The following is a 21,958-nucleotide window of genomic DNA, read 5'->3' on the forward strand; positions in this document are numbered from 1 at the left end:
GGCACTGGCCCATGCTTCCAGGACATTCCTCCACGGTAAGAGCTGCACATGAAGGCTGATAAGAGTGTGGCGCTGCCCCCGCCCACAGCCCAGAGCCCCTCCTGCTGGCCCCTGGGCGCTGGGCTCTCGGCGGACACTCGAGGCCGCACAGGCTGGAACTCCACACTTCCGGGGCTTTTCACCACGCAGGCCCCGGCTGGGCGGCGGATGAAATCAAGGAGCCGTGTGAGGGCCCCCCAGTCTCCCAACGAGACTCATGTGCCCAGAGCAGGGCGGGGCCCCCTGCCCACGCGCCCCGGGGGAAGTCTGGCGGCCAGCGATTGGGTTCTCTGGGGGACGCTGGCGCTCCTTATCCTCCACTGCCTTCCTAGAATAGACCCGCGTGTCATCCAGGAAGGGCTGGTCACGGCCACTTCCCGGGGATCCTGTGCCGCACCCCTCCAGGGTGCCCCGTCTGCCTCCTCGCCCTCAGCACCCACCGCCCCCGTGACTTGCTGCAGCTCAGGGCCCTGCGGGGCCTGAGACAGACCTTCCCTCCGCACTCAAGGGCACGGGGCCCCGGGAGAGCCGCATCGGAGACCCCCGACATCTCACTGTCCCCAGACCGGACATTCAGAGGAGACCGGGTTCCATCCTGGGCACCCCCCTTGGGTTCTCAAGCCCTGCCAGGTGTGATCCCTGAGCACTGAGCCAGGAGTAAACTCCGGGAACCGCCGGTGTGGTCCCCAAACCAAAAATAAAATAAACCACAACAGAAGGGGAGCCTGGCACGCCCCGGGCTCGATGTGCTGGTCTGACCCAGCTAGCGGGACACGCTGAGCCCACTAGGCACAGTGCGGAGCTGGACCCATCTACACGGGGCGGGTCTGAACCCGTCTACACTGTGTGGGGCTGAATCCATCTACACTGCGTGGGGCTGAATCCCCACTTCTCAGCGTCGGTGGGTTCCACCTGCCATTCCAGGCTGCGGCCTTGTAGGGAAACTTCTGGTCGGGGAGGGGCGTCCCCCTGCAGCCCGCTGGCCCACCCTGGCCGCTGCAGAGCCGGGCCTGAGAGCGTGGTCACGCCAATGGTGGTCCAGGAATCAAAGCCCCGGGGACCTCCCCTTTTCCCGGCTGCCCATTTAACAGGAAAAAAATTATTTTTCTTTTTTGGGTCACATCCGGGGAAGCTCAGGGCTGACTCCCGGCTCTGCATTCAGGAATTACTCCTGGTGGTGCCCGGGGGACCCTATGGAATGCTGGGAATCGAACCTGGGTCAGCTGTGTGCAAGGCAGACGCCATCCCTGCTGTGCTATTGCTCCAGCCCCCAGAAAAGTCTTTTAAGTGCCCAGCCTGCCTGGGATTCTGGCCATCTCCCTAATCAAACAGAGAGGGCAAGGGGAATATGCCCGGGGCAGGACGAGGCGGGGACAGCCCACTGCTCTGGTGGATTCGGCCGGGACAGCAAGGAGCAAGAAAGCAGGAATGGAAAAAGGCCCCGTGCCCGGCCAGGGCTGCTGTGGGCCACACAGGCGCCTTTGGGCCACTCCCAGCCCACGGCCACTGTAGCACCATCTGTCACCCAGCGGCCGGAGGCCACCAGAGGACCCTGACCCCTGACCCCCACTACCCACGGCTGCACTTGTGAAGAAATGCGTCGTTGGCTCTGACGAGCCTTGCGTCCTGGCCTGCTGCTCAGGCTACCAAGTCGGGGGGTGCGGACCCACACATGCCGGGGCCTCCGTGGGGTGGGCATGGGGGCCCCTGGGAGCACAGTGAGCCCACGGCCCGCCCTGATGTGCAGACATGGTGCCCACAGACAGGGCCACAGAGGGATGCCCCGTCCTGCGACTAGCACGGTCCTTCCTGCCAACACGGCAAGAAACTCAAAAGGGAAACACACGGGGCTGGAGCGATAGGACAGTGGGTAAGGGGTTTGCCTTGCACGCGGCCAACCCAGGTTTGATCCCCAGCATCCCATAGGGTCTCCTGAGCACTGCCAGGAGTAAATCTTGAGTGCAGAGTCAGGAGGAACCCCTGAGCATCACTGGGTGTGACCCAAAAAACCAAAAACAACAACAACAAAAAAACACACTGGTGTCCCTTAGGTCAGCACTGAGCCCCCTGTGGCCACCCTCCCCTTCCCAGAGCTGCCTCTCGGGGCGGGGTGGGGGGTCGTGCTGTGCCCCAGGACCCGGAGTGTCACTGTGGTGACCCCCTGCTGCACACGGGGTCTCTGTTCCCTGACAGGTCCACCCTGGCCAAGCATCTGGGCGGTCCCCACGGCAGGAAGTGAGCAGGCAGGATCGCAGCGGGACAGGAAACCCCCTTGACCGGGGTGATAGGCGGGGGACCAGGCGGGGCGGGGCGACCCTGGCCAGGGGACTCTCGCTGGGAGCTCAGGGCTCACAGGAGCGAGGACGCCGTGCCGAGAGGACCCCGGGGCTTGGACTTGGGCGAAGGTGGTGAGGATGAGGGAAATTGTCCACATCCAGATCGGCCAGTGCGGGAACCAGATCGGAGCCAAGGTAAGTGAGTGGGCGACCGTGGTCCCTGAGCAAATCCGCAACGATGCCTCGACGGACCCAGTGTCGGGGCAGCAGCCGGTCACGCCATCTCAGACCCTTGCTGAACCTGGGGTCTATCAGGGAGATAGAAAAACTGGAATCGGCCTTAGGGAGCCCGCAGTTCACGCGCAAGGTGGCCGCAGTTCCCGGTGTGTAAGACATGGCGGCCCGTTTGACCTTTTAATTTGGTTTCTGATTTTGGGGGGGTCACGTGGAGACGGGGCTCGAACCGGGCCCTCCTGCGTAGAGCCCGGGCTCCAGGCCAGGGAGCTCTCTCCAGCCCCACCGTCCTCACTTTGACCATCTTGGTTTTTTTGTTTCATTTGTTTATTGTGTGGTGGCCACGCCCGGCAGTGCTCAGGGATCACTCCTGGCGGGCGTGGAGGACACACTTTTACTCTCTGAACAGTGGACATTCCCTATCTAAATGCAATCATTTGTCTCTAAACAGTTTTTCTTCAACTGTTAAGACTTTTTAAAAGATGTTAGGCTGGAGTGACAGCACAGCGGTAGGGCGTTTGCCTTGCACGTGGCAGACCCAACCGATCCGGGTTCAATTCCTCCGCCCCTCTCGGAGAGCCCGGCAAGCTACCGAGAGTATCTCGCCCGCACGGCAGAGCCTGGCAAGCTCCCCGTGACGTATTCGATATGCCGAACACAGTAACAGAAGTCTCACAATGGAAACGTTACTGGACCTGCTCAAGCAAATCGATGAACAACGGGGAGACAGTGACGGTGACAGTGACAGGCAACACCCGGCAGTGCTCGGGGCTTACTCCTGACTCTGTGCTCAGGGGCCACTCCTTGTGGGGCTCGTGGGACCATAGGGATGCCAAGAATCAAACTGAGGCTGACCCCGTGCAAGGCAATTCAATGTACTCTCTGGCCCCTGCTGGAAGTACTTTCTCCACCTCACCGAGGACTCCTCTGCAACCCAGGTTGCTTAGAATGTAACACTACAAAAACCTACTGTTCTTTTTGGTAAGCAAGAGAGTTTTTTGTTTTGTTTTGTTTTGGGTCACACCCAGCGATGCTCAGGGGTTCCTCCTGGCTCTGCGCTCAGGAATCGCTCCTGGCGGTGCTCGGGGGACCCTATGAGATGCCGGGGATTGAACTCGGGCCAGCCGCCTGCAAGGCAAACGCCCTCCCTGCTGTCCTATCACTCTGGCCTGCAAGAGAGAATTAAAGCAGTGGCCCTAAGACAGCACGCGGGTAGGAGCAGAAACGACTGGACACCCTCTCCGGGAGAAGGCATTCCCCCCCCCCCACCTTCTGCGTCTCTGCAAAGCACTGGTACCCTCAGCAAATGTGTGCAAGTAGGAGCCAGGGCCTGGTGAGTGATGGCGATTCTCAGCAACAGCTTCCAGAATGTTCTCATCGCTATTTGGAAACCGCTTGCACTAGTGTGAAACACTTTAAATCTATGGCCTTGGGGCTGGAGCGGTCATACAGAGGTGAAGGCACTTGCCCTGCATGTGGGTCACCCTGGTCTGATCTCCAGACCGCCTTGAGCACAGAGCCGGGAGTCAGCCTTGAGCACAGAGCCAGGAGTGACTCTGAGCACAGAGCCAAGAGGTTCCCTGAGCACAGAGCCAGGAGTCTGCCCTGAGCACAGAGCAAGGAGTGATCCCTGAGCACAGAGCCAGGAGGGACCCCTGAGCACCATGGATGTGGCCCAACCCCCCCATTTACTGAGGGCTCAAGGAAGTGGCTCAGAGGTCAAGGTCGTACCACACACACACACACACACACACACACCTGGATGTCATCTGGGCCACCTCATAGGGTACATTTGTGGATTTTCACTGTTGTTGTGGAGCACTGGGTGGCCGGCACTGCATGGAGCCCAGAATCCCGCCCGCCCGTCCTCTCTCCTTCCCGGTGTTGAGGACCCGGGTCCCTGTGGCCACTCCCCGCAGCGGTGTGTCAGGGAGAGGCCTGGCTGGGGGCAGGACAGCGGTGCCAGAACCCGTCGCTCCCCGCCACAGATAAGACCTTTCTGAGCACAGAAGCAGAGACAGCGACTGAGCCAGGGCTCGAGATAACAGGGAGGGAGGGAGGGAGGCCCACCTCGGGGTGCAGGCGCGGGGACAGCTCGGCCACCTCCTGCCAGGACAGTTGGGGGTCCTGGGAACTTCAGGGCAGGCACACTTCATTTGTGGGGTCACAGAACTTAACGTACTGATTCTTCCCCACTGCCAACAGAGCTGGTAATGAATTACAAAATGAAGTCCTGTTAATAAGACCGTGGCCGGAGCTGAAATGTCATTTATAAGAGAGGGCACGGAGAAGGTCTTTGGGATTTTTTTTTTTTGGCTTTTTTGGGTCACACCCAGCGATGCACAGGGGTGACTCCTGGTTCATGCACTCAGGAATTACTCCTGGCCGTGCTCGGGGGACCCTATGGGATGCTGGGAATCGAACCCGGGTCGGGCCGCGTGCAAGGCAAATGCCCTCCCCGCTGTGCTATCGCTCCAGCCCCCAGGTCTTTGGGATTTTATTTGCTTACTTTTCTGTTCATTTTGGGGCCGTGCCCAGCAGTGCTCAGGGGCTACTCCCGGCAGTGCTTGGGGGACCGTCTGGGCTGCTGGGGATGGAGCCTGGGTCGGCTGCATGCAAGGGGACCCGCTGCTTCCTGTGTTTCCCAAGGCAGCGGAAGGGCCGTCTCCCCCTTGCCCCACAGTCAGCGCCCGCCTAGGCCGGCATCACTGGGCCCTGCAGATGGGCCTCGGAGCATGGTGTGCTCCGGGCGTGGGGACGGCGCTTCTCTGACCCTCCAAAGTGCACACGGCCTAAGAGCAGCAGAGAAGGGGCAGAGTGAGGGGAGAGCAGGGAGGGCGCCTGCCTTGCACACAGGCTCCGCGGGTCTGACCCCCGGCATCGCAGGGGGTCCCCCGAGTGCAGGAGCAGGAGGAAGCCCTGAGCACCACCGGGGGTGGCCCCAAACCAAACCCAAACCAGGAAAACATGCAGAAAAGGCCTTGTAACAAGCTGCTCAGGAAACGGCAGGAAAATGGCTCCCCAAGGGGAAACGAGGTTCCCGCGAGATGGGGGGAACCCGCCTCTTTCCACCGCCTGGCGGGCGCCCTCCTCGGCTAGCTCGGAGCACACCGGTGCTGAGGGGCTGATCAGCCACGGGATTCTCAAGCAGCAGCTTGACATCGGTTTGGGGGACACACCCAAGGTGCTCGGGGGCTCCTCCTGGCTCTGCACTCAGGAATCTCTCTTGGCGGTGCTCGCGTTTGGGATGCTGGGGATCGAACCCGGGTGGGCTGTGTGCGAGGCAAACGCCCTAGCCGCTGTACTAGCTCTCCCACCCCACCCCACCCCAGCCCGAGTTTGGGAGGAGTGAGACCCCCGTGGGCTCCTGGCTTGCGCAAGTCTTCCTGCACGCCCTGCGGCCCCGGGGGATGAGGGATCTCGGGAGGGCTGGGGAGCGGCGGACGCGGGCTTCCTGGCTCTCTGCTCATCTGCTGTGCACCCCCCACAGTTCTGGGAGGTGATCGGCGAGGAGCACGGGATCGACCCTCTGGGGAGCTACGTCGGGGACTGCCCCCTGCAGCTGGAGCGGATCAGCGTGTACTACAACGAGGCGCACGGTAGGGGGCGCCCCGGAGCACGGGGGCAGGGAGCGGGCACCCCAGCCTGTGCGGGCGTCCAGGGGGCCCTGAACCCGGGAAGCCAGACTCATTTCCGGCGAGAAACTGGGTCTGCCCTGGGCACGCCACCCCCCAGCCACGAACCGGCTCCCCGGGGCCCGCTTGGGACACTGCGGAGAGCAGTTTGCCGATTTCTCCCTCATCCCTCGTCCCCCCCCAGGTCGGAAGTATGTGCCCCGGGCCGTGCTGGTGGACCTGGAACCCGGGACTATGGACAGCATCCGGTCCAGCAAGCTGGGTGCTCTCTTCCAGCCCGACAGCTTCGTCCACGGTAGGGTTTTTATTTTCCCCCTCTGGAAGGTTCCACCCATCAGAGAAGGCTGCCTGCTGGCGGGGTCGGGGTCTCTTTCTGGGCCACACCCAGCGGGGCTCAGGGCTGGGTGCTCGGGGATCACCGCGGGCAGGGCCCAGGAATCGACCCCAGGCCAGCTGTGTGCCCCAGAGCTCCGCCCACTGAGCTGGCCTCGGCCCCATCCCCTTCCCGCCCGCATCTTCCCCGGATGCAGTGACCTGCTCCCGCCTCCTCCCTCCCGCCTCAGGTAACTCCGGGGCCGGCAACAACTGGGCCAAGGGCCACTACACGGAGGGCGCGGAGCTGGTGGACAGCGTGCTGGACGTGGTGCGCCGCGAGGCGGAGGCCTGCGACTGCCTGCAGGGCTTCCAGGCCGTGCACTCGCTGGGCGGGGGCACGGGCTCGGGCATGGGCACGCTGCTCATGAACAAGGTCCGGGAGGAGTTCCCCGACCGCATCCTCAACGCCTTCAGCGTCATGCCCTCGCCCAAGGTGTCGGACACGGTGGTGGAGCCCTACAACGCCGTGCTGTCCGTGCACCAGCTCATCGAGAACGCCGACGCCTGCTTCTGCATCGACAACGAGGCGCTGTACGACATCTGCTTCCGCACCCTCAAGCTCAGCACGCCCGCCTACGGCGACCTCAACCACCTGGTGTCGCTCACCATGAGCGGCGTCACCACCTCCCTGCGCTTCCCCGGGCAGCTCAACGCCGACCTGCGCAAGCTGGCCGTGAACATGGTGCCCTTCCCGCGCCTGCACTTCTTCATGCCGGGCTTCGCGCCGCTCACGGCCCAGGGCAGCCAGCAGTACCGCGCCCTCTCGGTGGCCGAGCTCACCCAGCAGATGTTCGACGCCCGCAACGCCATGGCCGCCTGCGACCCCCGCCGCGGCCGCTACCTGACGGTGGCCTGCATCTTCCGCGGCCGCATGTCCATGAAGGAGGTGGACGAGCAGATGCTGGGCGTGCAGAGCCGCAACAGCAGCTGCTTCGTGGAGTGGATCCCCAACAACGTGAAGGTGGCCGTGTGCGACATCCCCCCGCGGGGGCTGGCCATGGCGGCCACCTTCATCGGCAACAGCACGGCCATCCAGGAGCTGTTCTCCCGCGTGTCCGAGCAGTTCTCGGCCATGTTCAAGAGGAAGGCCTTCGTGCACTGGTACACGGGCGAGGGCATGGACGTCGGCGAGTTCGCGGAGGCCGAGGCCAACATCCACGACCTGGTGTCCGAGTACCAGCAGTTCCAGGACGCCAGGGCCGCGGACGGGCACGCAGAGGCCTCGGGGGAGGCAGAGCTGGAAGCGGCCGAGTGAAGCCCTGGCCGGGCCTGTGGAGGGGGTGGGCAGGGGGGAGGCGGGAGGGGTCACACACACGCACTCTGAGTTGACTGGCTCTGCAGCACGGCAGCGGGGGTGAGAGCCGGGGCCACGGAGCGCTGGGGGAGCACCGCGGGAGCGCTGGGGGAGCACCACCACCTCCGTGGGCACTGGCCTCTCCTCCCCACGTGCCTGTTCTCTGCAGTGCCCACAGCCACTTACTGGAAAGCACACGCATTGGTGACACTGTCTCTCGGGGACACATGGGGGCAGGGATAGGCACGGCCAGCTCTGGCCAGCTCTTGGCAGCACGGCGGGACACTGGAGACTGCCCAGTGCGACCGTCTGCGCCCTCCGGCCGCCCCAGGGCCAGGGCACAGCTGGCAAGTGGGCAACCACATAAGCGTCGCATGGTTGGTGAGTGGGAGGCTGGCACAGTGGAGGGCGTGGGCCTTGGGTAGTCCCAGACGAGTGAACGGGACGGGGCAGGGGAGAGGAGGAAGCCACCCTTCACAGAAACACCAGCCCTGAATCCGAACCCCACAAGCCCCCTGAAGAACCTGGACCCCTGCCCTCGGTGGGGAAGCCGACCTCGCCCACACAGACACGAGCCTGCGTGCTCCTTGCTAGTTCCGTATGAGTGTTCGATTCTGGGGACTCATTAATAATCATCTTTGGTTTCTCCTTTTGAAAGGCAATTTTGAAATGCCCTTTTCACTTTCAACTCAGTAATTACCTTGCAAGAGGCGCCTGCGTGCGCAGAAGCCGTCCCCGCGTCCTTCCCGGGAACGGAGGACATCCTCTCAAATTACCACCAGATTAATTTGCAGAAGTTGCCCTTAGCGTGTGCGTGACGACACGGCTTACCCCGACACGGCTTTCCCCGACACGGCTTTCCCCGTTGCAGTTTTCACCTGCCCCATCATGAGGCGGCCACACAGAACCAACGGACTCCCAGTGGTCGGCCTGCCGGCGCCTGGCCCTGGCTCTGAAGATCTTCCAGGAGCCCCCAGGCCTTCCACCCCGGCCCCCTCTGTCGCCCGGGGGGCAGCGGACAGCTAGAGTCTACACTGGCTGAGCTCAGACGCGCTTAGTATCACTCTCCCCACGGTCTGACAAGAGTGAACGCGCTCAAGAAACTGCACCTCTGTACTCGGTTGGACATTTGTAACCTCCCCTTGAGGCTAGAATGACTTATAACCTGTGGTTACAAAATCATTTGTACACTTGCTGCCTCTAGCACTTTCTTTACAAATCCAAAAAGGCAATGAAAGAATAAATAAATAAAAGGAAGGATACGGCTCTGAAAAAAAAAACTGGTTTATATTAAAGATTTGTGTCTTCTCAATGGTGTTCATTAAATGGCCTAGAAATTCCACGTAAAATGGGCTAGGTCGCTATTTCAGGCTACATAAAGGCCTTTCCTTGGAGGGCAGCGGGCTCAGTGACTGAGTGTCTGGAAAACATTACACAACACCGCTCGCCGTGCTTTGTAGTGTGTAAATAGGTTCAAACAAAACCAAACACTCGAGAGCCAGGGAAGTCGGCCCGGCCTGAAGTGGCTCCTCTCGGAGCACCCGGCCTCACAGGCTGAGGGAGAAGCCGCGGCCGTGGGCAGGTGAGTGACTCCACAGAACCACCTGCCCGGCTCTGCCTGGCTGTGCTGCAGCCGGGAATCGGTCTGGGACGTTACTCAGCGGAGCCTCGAGGAGTTCTTGCTGGGCAGTGGCTGTCTTTTACTTGACTTTAATCCTTTCGAATCACAAGCCCCGTCCCCAAGTCTCGCCTCTAATTATCCCATCTGCCCCTAACAAGTGACTTCTCTTTTAATTACTCAGCTGGGAATAATTGAGCCCTTGGCTCTATCTGCGACTAGATCCGCCGACGGGCTTCTGATTCACTCGCTCCTCGCCCGGAGTGGAAGATGCTTTCCAGGACCTTCGCCTGGGGCCTCCGTGGGAATCCCACAAAGCCCTGGTTAGGCGCAACCTGCCCCGTCCCGGCCCTCAGCCAGCGGCAGCAGAGAAGGCTGGCTGGCGCTCACTGCGCTTCTAGAAATTTCTCTTTCTCCGTTTCCCCTCAAAGCTAAAACCCAGCCCTGGGCTTTGTGGTGCCAGATGGACCCAGCCAAGGGCCCCTAAATTCCAAAGGAAGACAAACCGCCACTCACCCCCCAAACCGTGAACCCTGATGCACGACTTGACTTCAGCTCGGCCACCAACTGGATAAGCAAATCTCTCTGTGATGGTCTCATTTCCTCAGAGAAATGCCGCCGGAATAGAAAGAACCCCTTATCGGGCCCTGGGAAGGCACACCCTGCGCTGATGGACCCCTTCCCGCTTCAATAGCTCCCCCCAACCCTCCTTGCCACACAGGAAAACACGAAAGCAATTTATCACTTTCCCGGCCCGAGGCCTGGAGCCCACACAAAAGGCCGAGACTTGGGCACTGATGCCAGGCGCCCAACACCCGGTGACCCCTGCCACCAGCTACAGAGAGCCCCATTTTGTCCATTCACGTGACGAGAGGCTATTTCGAAACATTTTTAGAAAACGTCGCGCCCCCCCTCCCCGCCCCCACTTCATACGGTGGAACCTGGTGCTCGGGGCAGGTCCTATAAAGAAAGCGGCGGCGGGCACTGCCAAGCAGCGGTGAGAGAACCACGCTCAATTTATTGTCGGCTGTCAATCTGTGAACAAAACAGGCATTTTTCTTCGCTTTTTTTTCTTTAAGGAGGGAGACGGCTTTCACTCCGCCGGAACTCGTGCCCACACATCTTCACCAGGGCCCTTCAAGCTCCTGCCAGGGTCTAAGAGGAAAAAGGAAAAAGCGATAGTTGCCGGGCCGATGTACTTTTGCTCCCAGCTTGCACCCGGGAGCACAGGCCCGGGACCCCTCACCCCGCGCATCACTAGCTTCATCCCAGGACAGTGCTCACGCGCTCACGCCCAGCCGAAGTCAGGCAGGCGCTTGCTGGGGAAGCCCAGGACCATTCTAGCACTGGGCACTCTCCCCCGCAGGAGGGAGGGGCGGAGAGGTGCGGGGTCCACGGAGGTGGCTGCCCTCCCGGCTCTCGGCTCTCCGAGGAGGCCAGTCCCGCTCTCAGTCGGCCCTTTGTGCAAACAAAACAATGCCACAGGAAACCAGGCCTCATTACCCAGAATGAGGAGAGAAACCGCCTCGAGAAAAAGGGCGAAATTCTAAACTCCGCATCTGCAGACGCGTAATAAAATATTTACTAGTTCAAGGCGAAATGAAAAGTGCTTCGGGGAGACAGCTCCAATCTGTGAGACTCCTAACAAGCTGCCAAAGGATTAATATCTATCACCTTCCCCTGCTACCGTGGGCCTGAAGCCTCTTAACAGCAACACGAGACACAATTAAATCGGAAAAACTTCTCCACGGCAATTTGCTTATCTATGAAATAACAATGTCAGAGGAAGTGCTTTGGAAACCTCATCACTTTCAGAGTTTGGAGCACAAAGTCCAAACTTGTCGGCTGGACCGGACCGTCTTTCACTGCAAAAGGTGGAACTCTGTGCACTGCCAACACGTCCGGAGAAGTAACATGAACCCAAGACTCTGAAAAGCCCAAAAGCTTCCAGGTCTTCCCACGCGGAGAGACGGCAGGACCCTCGCGTGCGTGCGCGGGCAGCCTCATGCCCAGGCCCTCGTGCTGGTGAGAACGAAGGCAGATACGGGGGGCGGAAAACACAAAAAACAGACAAAAAAGGTCATTTTTCATGCTCCCAAGTTGTTCTGCAGATCCAGCCATTTCCAAGGTGTCGACTGTCCTCTGAATGATCTGCCTTGGTTTAATTCAATGAAAAGGGTTTAATTAAAACAAGATCTACCCAAGCATGGCTGGATGGACAGAAAATCGATGTGCCCATCACACCTGCTTGGCAGGGCCCCTGACCACTCTTCCATCACGCCCCAGGACTCCGGCAAAGGACAGGCTGCCCGTCAGCCCACGCCCGCCCTCCGGACGGGGCGTCCCGCGCCCGCCCCGCCACAGGTCTGTCACCCACTGGCCACTCACAGGTCATTCCTTCTTCACTTTCACGATCTTCACGCTGCTGCCGGAGGTTTTCTCGGCGTTGGCCTTGAACTCCGTCTTCAGAGCATCCCTCACTGCCTTGGCGCAGATCTGGGAGTAGCGGATGTAGCTGGAAGAGAGGGGGCACGAGGCAGTGAGCGAGGGGCCGGTCACCAGGACTGGTCAGCTGGTCAGCCGCCGTGGCTGCGGTGCCTCCACCTTCCTCCCCACGTTTGCGAATTCCGGTTCCGCGGAGCCCACAGAACCGGCCTCTGCTGCCACCTGCACCCAAAGGCACCTGTACAGAGACCAGAGACAAAGGGGAGCAGGCCTGGCCCGTGGCTGGGCGGGGTGGCTCAGTGGGTAAGGCCCTGCCCACGCTTGGACCGCTGACCCCCAGGGAATTGGTCTGGGCACATTGGGTGCGGCCCCAACACCCATGACCAAAAAGGCCCAGGCCTGCCTCCCGCCCCCATCCCAACACGGGAATCCTGCGTGGGCCGAGCACTGGCCGGACTCTGCGCTGAAGCAGAGCCTTGGAGAAGGCCATGCCCGCGTCCACCCCAGCGGGTAGAGGGCAGCGTCCATCCCTGCTCCGAGGTGGCCGTGGGCGTGCACGCGTCGTGTCCACGCGGGGCACGTGGGTGCTGGCCACCTTCTGGGCCTCGGAGCCGGGCAGGGGCAAGGCAGCAGCTGACCTCTGCCATGGCGGGTTCCACTGGACAGATGCGCGCTGGGCCGGACACTCGCCCCGCGTGGGGGGGGGGCAGGGGCGGTGACCCCGTGTGACCCCTGATCCCGCTGGCGAGACCCCCTGCGTGACCCCCGCCCACGAGCCCCCCCACGTGACCTCCGACCTCGCCGAACAGGCCCCCCACGTGACCTCCGACCCCGCGGAAGAGGCCCCCCACGTGACCTCCGACCCCGCCGAATAGGACTCCGCGTGACCTCGACCCCGCCGAACAGGCCCCCGCGTGACCTCCGCCCCCGGCCCCGCCCGCGCCCACCTGAGGCCGGCCTGCCGCCAGTAGGCCACCATGGTGTCCGAGGGCGCTGTCGGGGGAGGACGCCGCAATGTCGCCTGCGCGTAGCCCGGCAGCAGGAAGGTCAGGCCGCGCAGCGGAAGGGGCGGGGCTCCGCGCCTGCCAATCCCGCGCCCCCGTCCCGCCCCACCCGCGCCCGGAGCCAATCCCGAGCCGGGCCGGGGCGGCCGCGCCCGCCGATTGGCTGCGCGGGTCCGCGCTGGGCCCCGCGGGCTTCCGTAGCGGCCGGAGGGGGCGGGCCGGGGCCTGCGCGACCCCCACGGCCCGGACGGGGGGCGGGCGCTGGGCGGGGAAGTGCGGGCGGGGGCCCGTCCAGCCAGAGTGGCCCCGAAGGAGCCGCGCGGGCACCGGTGCTGTGTGAGCGGCCACGCGCGTCCGGCCGCGCGAGTGTGACTTGCACAGATACAAGATGCAACTTTGTATCGAGTCGCGGCGAAACGTTGTTTCCACTCTGAGAACCGCCTCTGCTTCCAGAGAATCAGCACTGGACTCAACTTGATTCTTTAGAACCAGTATTGTTAAGGAACCCTAGAAAAACACCAATTGTTTGGTTTTGTTTTTGGGTCACACCCGGCGATGCTCAGGGTTTATTCCTGGCTCTGCTCTCAGGAATTACTCCTGGTGGTGCGCGAGGGACCATAGGGGATGCTGGGACTCGAACCCGGGTCGGCCGCGTGCAAGGAAAACGCTCTACCCGCTGTGCTATCGCTCCAGCCCCGAAAAACACCAATTTTAAAAATCAGCAGTTATTATTGTTTCTGGGACTGGGTACACGTTCACTGGTTTCTGTGGCCGGGAACCCTGACCAGCGCATCCCGCGTAGCACAAAGGCAAAATAGTTCGGGTGCGGGAAGCAAGGGTCGGATTTGGTTGGTGTGAGGCCAGCCAACACCTCAAATTCCCTTACAGGTTTAGGTCAATCTTCTCCCCCCCGCCCCCACATACACTGTTCTATTTTCCTTCTCCACCGCCCCCAACCTCTGCAGTGGCACCGCGTTATTAAAAACATTAAAGTACCTGGGATTTCTGCTTCAGATCAAGACATCATTTGAGTGATTTCAAATGGTGTATGTCTCTCGGTGTGAAAAAAGATGCTTTGTGGTCGCAATTACTTCGAAAGTAATCATATTCAAATAACCTGACAGATCATGCTTTAGCACTTACAGAACCATGATTTTGACACATGGCAATTTATAAGTTAGGGCGAATGTGAAATGCTGAGAGATGTGAACAGCTGTTTAAGTTCAGAGTGCCACAAAAAGTCTGGTAATGACTTTATTTTTGCAGTTAACATAACCAACCCACGGTACAGCATATTAAATCATAAAGTACAAATCCAAGGAAGGAAATACCTTTTACTAAATTACAAAAATTTTGGCAAATCAATACAGTACTCTTTAATACAATAAAAAATCTTATTTTTTGTTTGGGTCATGTATTACCACAGTGATAATTTTTCACTCCAACAACGTCATTTAAGTTCCTCTCCAGTGATCAACAGAAGGGCAAGCAAATCTTACACAAATGTTTGAAACCTAAACAGTTTCTCCATCTCAAGTGAGCTCCCACGCGTAAGCTCCCGACACTTCCCACGGCAGGACACGCGTGTTACGAGGTGGCTCTGCCTTGTTTTGGGGTGATCCACAGCGGGGAGCGCTCCCGGGAGAAACTTCCATTTTCGCGGCAACACTTGGAATCCTCAAAATCAAGTGGTAATTTCAACAACACTAATTTTGGACAATCCCTTTTTATTGAGAAGCCCACACCTCTTTGTATTGATCAAAAGTCACGTAAATAAATTTTCTTCCGCTTGTTAGAAACTTCTTTTTTTAAAACTAGAATATAGTCGTCTTTTAAAAATAGCAAATAAATACATTGCCAACTTGCTGGGACCCGGGGTACAGGCTGCTGGGGCCGGTCGTCATTTCTCCACAAACGCTGCGGCCGCCATCGGGGTCCTAATGCTTCCTCGTGCGGAGGCCGCCAGTTCTTCAATCTCAGCATTTAATTTATGAATTACCCATTCCACTGCTTCTCGGCCCTTAAAAGATCCAACACACTTCCGTGAGCGAGAGAGGGCACAGACGAAAGAGAAACGTCGCCAGCCTAATGAAACCTCACCCGGAGGGACCCTCTGCCCCCCCTTTCCTTCTTTCTGCGACTATCGACTATCGTCACGAGTGTATTCTGGCTCCTGGGTCACACCAGGTGGTGCTAAGGGCTGACTCCCAGCTCTGTGCTCAGGGATCACTCCCGCCTGGCTCGGGGGACCAAACCGGCTGCTGGGGATTGCAAGTAAATGTCCCACCCGCCGTCCTACTGCTGGGGCCCTAGTATTTTTTTTTTTTAAATCATATCCCAAAACCTTAGGCAACTGGCTTGGCCTAAAACACATCTTTCTACAGTCTACTTCTTGTGGGGTTCAACCAGTACTCGAAACATGATTGTCACCCATTGCCTCTTTGGCAAACCACAACACCCAATAAGAGAGAGAGAACAAAGGGGAATGCCCTGCCACAGAGGGAGGGTGGGAGGGATACTGGGACCCGTGGTGGTGGGAAATGGGCACTGGTGGAGGGACGGGTATTTGATCATTGTATAATTGAAACCCAAGCACAAAAATCTGTAAGTCTGCAACTGTACCTCATGATGTCTCACTAATAAAAATTCTAAAAAAAAGTCAAAATTACCAACTACGAACAAGTACTATCTGAAACCTAAAAAAGACCTGATACCTAAAGAATGAGTAGGTTTCCTACGAATAAAGAAATGTCACGAAAGAATTAAAAAAAAAACACAAATCTTTTTATGTATGCAAAAGGTCTTCTAAAAAAAATATCTACAGTGGAACGAGTGGTGCCCTCTAGCCCGAGATTATTAGAGGGGCCCCCATCTGGGCATCCCCCTGCCCAATGTTTGGGGTTTTTTTTTTTTTGCTTTTTGGGTCACACCTGGCGATGCTCAGGGGTTACTCCTGGCTTTGCGTTCAGGAATTACTCCTGGCAGTGTTCAGGGGACCAGATGGGATGCTGGGAATCGAACCCGGGTCAGCCATGTGCAAGGCAAACACCCTGCCCACTGTGCTATCCCTCCAGCCCCCCAACGTTTGGGTTTATTTCAGTGTATTTGAGTGTCACACCCCCTGTGCTGGGAGAACCTTCTGAGTATGTTCTCAAGGGTCCAAGAGACACGGGGACTGGCCTGGGGGCCTCCTGTGGAGCTTGCCCCCTGCCCTCCAGCCCCGAAGCCAAGTTTTGGCCAAATGCACCATCTGGTCCCAACTCCAGAGCGTGCTCCTGCTCCAGTGCTCACGAGTAGTCCTTGCTCCCCGCCGCATGGCCTTTGCTGACCGCTCCCCGGCCCTGACTGCCCCCTGCGCCCCTCACCACCAACCCCTTCAGCCTGAGGGCACCCTGACTGCACTCACTGAACACGCTCCCGCCAACCCTTCTGACCCCCGCCTTCAGGACCCGCGGTGTGACAAGGGCAGGCGTCCTCTTAGCTAGCTCCTGCCTGAGAGCTTTCCTGCTACGCTGTGTAGCCCCAATCTAATTCAGAAGGCGCCGAGGAGTCTTTTTTGGACAACCAGATCAAACACGTCCTAAAACGCAGCTCAGGGGCATCTATTTCCCTAAACTTGCTTTGCTGTACATCACAAGTTCTCAATGGCGCAAACATGAGTTGGAAGGGGTCTTGGGGTCACACCCAGCGGTACCCAGGGGTTCCTCCTGGCTCTGCACTCAGGAATTACTCCTGGCGGTGCTCGGGGGACCCTATGGGATGCTGGGGATCGAACCCGGGTCGGCCGCGTGCCAGGCAGACGCCCTCCCTGCTGTGCTATCGCTCCAGCCCCGACTTGGAAGGGGTCTGAAACCACCACTCTGCAGGTTTCAGAGCACAGATACAGAATCCTGTTAATTTACTCTTCATGTCTGACGGTCAACCGAGGCCCCGGAGAGCAACTTAACTGCCCCCGGCTGAGCGCCAAGCGGAAGAGCCGGGGTGGGGGGTGGGGGGCCGAGCGGCCTGAGGCCCACTTACTTTGCTGGCATTGGAGGAGATGGTGTTGGCCATCAAGCCCTCGAGGTAGCTGCTGAGGCTGACGCCCTTCACGGTGATGATGGCTTCTTGCGTGAGGACAGTTCTGTAACACACACAGCCCAGCCTTACCGCCCGGCGCGCCTCTCCCAGAGAACAGGAGCCGGGGGAGAAGGAAGCGCCCTCCAGGACAGACAGCCCGGCGCACTCGCCTACTCACTTCTCCGGGTCCTGAGGATGTGGTTTGTATATAAGCCTTTCATCTACCGACACCAGGTTTGTAAATGAAATCTACAGGAGGGAAATAAAAAAAGCCGAGTCGTTTTGGAAACCCAGGTCAAAGACACAGCCAAGTCCGACACACCCCGATCCTGCCACCAGCACGTAAAAAGAAAAACAGCCGATAAAGCGACTTGCACACCAGCCGTGCGAATGGAACGATACCTCACTGCTCGCTGCCCGGTATTTATCTATTTGGCTTTTTTTGGGTCACACCCAGCGACGCTCAGAGGTTACTCCTGGCTCTGCACTCAGGGATCACTCCTGGCGCTGCTTGGGGACCCTAAGGGATGCCAGGGATCGAACCCGGCCGCGTGCGAGGCAAAAGCCCTCCCCGCTGTCCTATCGCTCCAGCCCCACCGTTGTTTGTTTTTAAATGCATCACCAAACAGGACCGACGACAATCCCTCTGAGCACTGTGCCGAGAAGCCAAGGCCGAGCCGAGCACCCAGTGGGTCTCCCGTGTGGAGGCCGCACACGTGTCCCCAGAGAAGAGACAGGGAAGTGGGCGCGGCGCCGACTCACATTAGTGGATTTCAGCTCCATGGTCTTCTCCACGGGGTCGACCACAGAATGCTCCTGCACGTACGTCTTGGTTCTTGCCTCGCCAATAATCTGCGTAAAACGTGCGGAATTAGGAATCAGGAAGGACCGGCTTTCTTAACAAGCGCGGCGGGATTTTATTCGAAAGTAAAAACATGCTAACAAGTTGAACCACAAATCTGACGGATGTGACAAAGGCCGGGAGGGAGGAGGCCGGTCTCGGGGCCGCGCAGGGGCTCAGACACTCAGTGCTGCCCAAGGTGCCCGCAGCCCGGGAGAGACGGGACTGGATGGGGGAACCGGGGCCCCGGGAACCTGCAACGCTGTCGCGGCCTCCCTCGGCTCTGCAAGGGGACCGTCAGTCCCGGCCTGTGTCGCTCCGACTCCGACCCCAGTCATGCCTTTGTCACAAAGGGAATAACCCACCAGATACACCTTAGCAAGGAAAGCCCCGATGATAGGGCTGGAGGGATAGCACAGCGGGGAGGGCGTTTGCCTTGCATGAGGCCAACCCAGGTTCGATTCCCAGAATCCCATAGGGTCCCCCGAGCTCCACCAGGAGTAATTCCTGAGTGCAGAGCCAGGAGGAACCCCTGAGCATCGCTGGGTGTGACCCAAAAAGAAAAGAAAGGAAGAAAGGAAGGAAGGCAGAAAGAGAAAGAGAGAGCAAGAAAGAAAGAAGGAAGGAAAGAAGGAAAGAAAGAAAGAAAGAAAGAAAGAAAGAAAGAAAGAAAGAAAGGCAGGCCCCGCTGAGGGCGAGTGGAGCACAGGGAGGTGACCAGCCCCCAGCAAAGGCCACGAGGCCCGAGGACAGGACACGCTTGTCGTGCCTGAGCTGTCGGGGCTCCTCAAGGCTTTACTCAGGGTCTGTGACACCTGGAACATTCCCAACTCATCCGACTCTCATAACGCAATTTCAGTATCATACAGCTGGGACCGCCGCCAAGAGCACCCCCGCCCCCCCCGCCGGACCGGCTCCCACGACTCACGGACTTGACGACGGCCGGCAGGCCCCACTCGGTGCTAAGCAGCCGGAGACTGTGCAGCTTCCCGGCACCGTCCACGTGTCTGCGCAGCACGTCCACGCCCACCACGCTGGGGTTCATGGGGTTGGGGTACTTCTGCATGGCCGCCGTCGACACCGTCTCCCACGGGTGGCTGTCAAGGGAACCGACACACGCTGACAAACGAAACCCGCACCCCGCCCGGGCCCGTGGGTGCTGAATCAATTCACCCTGGGACAACTATTTTCTGGGACGCAGGATGCTTGAGGCCCTCCCGCCACTCGAGTGAGTCCGGGCTGCGGTCACCTCGCCGGCACAGGGCACTGGGCACAGCCCAGGTCCGGCAAGGCGACCTGGTGCAGGTTCCCCCACCCCCCCATCCTTCCTGGTCACCCATGCCTACTCCCACAGGCAAAGAGTTCCGAAGAACCACTGACCGCCAGAATCTATTACCAATTATCTCGGAAAGAAATGGGCAACACAATTTACAGAATGCAGTTCATCCATGCCATGACGTTCTAAAGGAGTTACAGGCAGAGCTGGAGAGACAGCACAGCGGGGAGGGCGTTTGCCTGGCACGCGGCCAACCTGGGTTCGATTCCCAGCATCCTGTACGGTCCCCTGAGCACTGCCAGGAGTGATTCCTGAGTACATGAGCCAGGAGTAACCCCTGTGCATCGCTGGGTGTGACCCAAAAAGCAAAAAAACTTTAAAAAAAAAAAAAGGAGTTACAGGCGCTGAAAACTCTAAAGCGATTCCAAAAAGACCCCAGGCTTCACTGATTTAAATACTGTAATGTGAAAAAGGTTCTTCTCCCCGTCAAGGTAATAACAGCGGTCCTCAAAGGGCTGATTTTGACTTCTGTTCCGAAAAGGTCACTCGGGACAAGTAAATGTTTTTGAAGCACATCTAATCTGCTATTCTCTAATATAATAAGCACCTGCTTATCATCTGGGGCTGAAATGGGCCCCGGCAGCTTCATTTCCTGTAAAGGGACACGTGCTTGGGCCACGCTCCGTGTGAAGCACGTCTGTTCCCTCCGCGGCTTCTCCGTGACCGGGATGCTGTACGTTCCACACCCATGCGAGCCGCTCCTGGGCTCGGGGTGGCTGACTCTGGCTGATGGAGCACGGTGCGTTATTTTTTTTTAAAAGCAAAAATGAGTGGGCATTCATCTCCTTCGACTTTCTCGCAAGCGAGGCCCAGCAGCGGCGTCGTATTGACAGAAAGAACGCGCAAAGCCTCCCGGCCCCGGGAGCCGTGGGCCGGTGACAGCATTCTTAATGTTTTCGCTTTCCCAATCATATCACATAAATGAACCTCATTCTGTTTCTAATCTCCAGCCTTTCCCGGCAATCGATGCTGGTGCCTGAGCAGGGCGGCTCCATAAATCCAAACGGTCCCCCCAAATGGACGGGCTACGGGCCCAGCGCGCTCCGACTGTTACCAAGGCAACTATCTAAAATGAAAATCAGTGGAGCCCTCTGCCCGTCTCCACGACGCCCCATCCCAGGGCCTGCGCTTATCACCGCGCCCGCCACCTCTGAAAAATTAATAACTGCGGGCTGGAAGTGGGCTGCCTGGGGCCCAACCCTGTCCCCGGGCCGGGCCCCAAACCAATGGGCCACTTGGTGGGGACCTGGTCAGATGAGAGTGCTTGAATGCCCAGGAGCCCTGGGCCCTAGGGGGTTGGGACCTGGGCATCAGGTCCAGGGGTTAGTGCCTGGGGTCAGGTCCCGGGGGTTAAGACCCCGGGGGTTAGGTCCAGGGGTCAGGTTCAGGGGGTTAGGATCCAGGGAGTTGGGTCCAGGAGTTAGTCCCGGGGGTCAGGTCCCAGGGGCTAGGTCCAGGGGGTTAGGATGCAGGAGTTAGGCCTATGGGTCAGGCCCAGGGGGTGATGTCCGAGGGTCAAGGTCCCAGGGGTGAGGTCCCAGGGGTTAAGACCCAGGAGTTAGTCCTAGGGGTCAGGCCCAGGGGGTGAGGTCCTGGGGCCAGGTCCCAGGGGTGAGGTCCCAGGGGTTAAGACCCAGGAGTTAGTCCTAGGGGTCAGGCCCAGGGGGGTGAGGTCCTGGGGCCAGGTCCCAGGGGTGAGGTCCCTGGGGTTAAGACCCAGGAGTCAGGCCCAGGAGTCAGTCCCAGGGGTCAGGCCCAGGTGGTCAGTGCCCAGAGGCTTCGGCCCAGGAGGCGAGGACCGGGCCCCGCGCGGCTGCGGCTCCCTGGCCCCCGTCCCCCCCGTCGGACGCGGCCGGGGGGCGCCGGGCCTCGCCCAACCGGGTCCCACGCGCGGAGCGGGGTCCCCCGAGCGGGGCGCCGGGGTCGGGGCGCGCGGCGGGAAGCGGCTCCGGGACTCGGCCCGCCCCGGCGGAACCAGCAGCGGCCGCGGGCGGCCCGACTCACTCGAAGACGTGCTCCGACGTCCAGATCTTCATGGTGCCCGGTGCGCACGTCCGGCCGGCCAGGACAGCGGCCGCCCCGCCCCGCGCACGCGCCCTCGAGCCCGCGCCCGGACGTCCCGACGCGGCCCGCGGCCCCGACTGCGCCGGCGCGGCCGCCGCCCCGCCCGCCCCGCCCCGCCCGGGCCCGCGGGCAGCGCTGGGGGCAGCGCCGGGGGCAGCGCCGGGGGCAGCGCCGGGGCGCCGGCGGGCGGGGGCCGCGCAGGCGCGCTGACCTCTGTCTGGGCCGCACCCGGCGTGGCCAGGCCGCTGGACGGACCGGCCTGCGAGCCGGCGCGGCAGCACCCCGGGGCTCTCGCGGGCCGGGGAGCGGCGCCCCCTGAAGAGGAGCCTGCGCCTCCAGGCCAAGCCAGGCCAAGGAGGGTCCACGTTCATCCTTCCGTCCGCCTGTCCCCCGCCCACCCGTCCACACACCCACGCGACCATCCATACACCCAGCCATCCATCCATACAACCATACCCACCCGTCCATCTATACACCCACCCCTACATTCACCCACCCATACATTCACCCACCCACCCATCCATCGTTCCATCCATCCCTTTACCCATTCATCTATCCAGCCAGCCAGTCACATATGCACCCATACCCATCCACCCACTCACCCATTCCTCCATCCATCCAACCATCCATCCACCCACCAAACCACGAATCCATCCACCCATCTAGTCACCCACCCATCCATCTTTCTATCTACCCATCCACCCACCCACCCATCCATCCATCCATCCATCCATCCAT

General features: G+C 59.9%; 2 protein-coding genes across 2 annotated transcripts in view; one reads left to right on the forward strand and one right to left on the reverse strand.

Moving 5' to 3' along the window:
- The first annotated feature begins 2,406 nt into the window (after nt 1-2,406).
- TUBB1 (tubulin beta 1 class VI) lies at nt 2,407-7,814 on the forward strand. Its single transcript, XM_056108125.1, has 4 exons — nt 2,407-2,510; nt 6,040-6,148; nt 6,369-6,479; nt 6,748-7,814. The coding sequence occupies exons 1-4, from the start codon at nt 2,454-2,456 to the stop codon at nt 7,812-7,814; spliced, it is 1,344 nt and encodes a 447-aa protein (XP_055964100.1). The 5' UTR covers nt 2,407-2,453.
- A 6,346-nt stretch (nt 7,815-14,160) lies between these two features.
- The window catches only part of PRELID3B (PRELI domain containing 3B), a 320,500-nt gene continuing 312,702 nt past the window's right edge, over nt 14,161-21,958 (reverse strand). The window contains exons 2-7 of the mRNA XM_056108111.1: nt 21,161-21,200; nt 18,749-18,917; nt 17,742-17,831; nt 17,158-17,228; nt 16,941-17,043; nt 14,161-14,940 (exon numbers count right to left, since the gene is read on the reverse strand). Coding sequence (XP_055964086.1) covers nt 14,821-14,940; nt 16,941-17,043; nt 17,158-17,228; nt 17,742-17,831; nt 18,749-18,917; nt 21,161-21,192 — 585 coding nt within the window. The 5' untranslated portion in view covers nt 21,193-21,200 and the 3' untranslated portion in view covers nt 14,161-14,820. The remainder of the gene's footprint in view (nt 14,941-16,940; nt 17,044-17,157; nt 17,229-17,741; nt 17,832-18,748; nt 18,918-21,160; nt 21,201-21,958) is intronic.

This window comes from Sorex fumeus, unplaced genomic scaffold (genome assembly GCF_029834395.1).
Source record: "Sorex fumeus unplaced genomic scaffold, SorFum_2.1 ptg000193l, whole genome shotgun sequence".
Classification (NCBI taxonomy): domain Eukaryota; kingdom Metazoa; phylum Chordata; class Mammalia; order Eulipotyphla; family Soricidae; genus Sorex; species Sorex fumeus.

Bases quoted from the DNA above. Each gene is read 5' to 3' on its own strand.
- TUBB1 (XM_056108125.1), top strand. From the start codon at position 2,454: ATGAGGGAAATTGTCCACATCCAGATCGGCCAGTGCGGGAACCAGATC. The intron at 6,149-6,368 runs GTAGGGGGCGCC...GTCCCCCCCCAG, and splicing joins GTACTACAACGAGGCGCACG to GTCGGAAGTATGTGCCCCGG. The intron at 6,480-6,747 runs GTAGGGTTTTTA...CTCCCGCCTCAG, and splicing joins GCCCGACAGCTTCGTCCACG to GTAACTCCGGGGCCGGCAAC.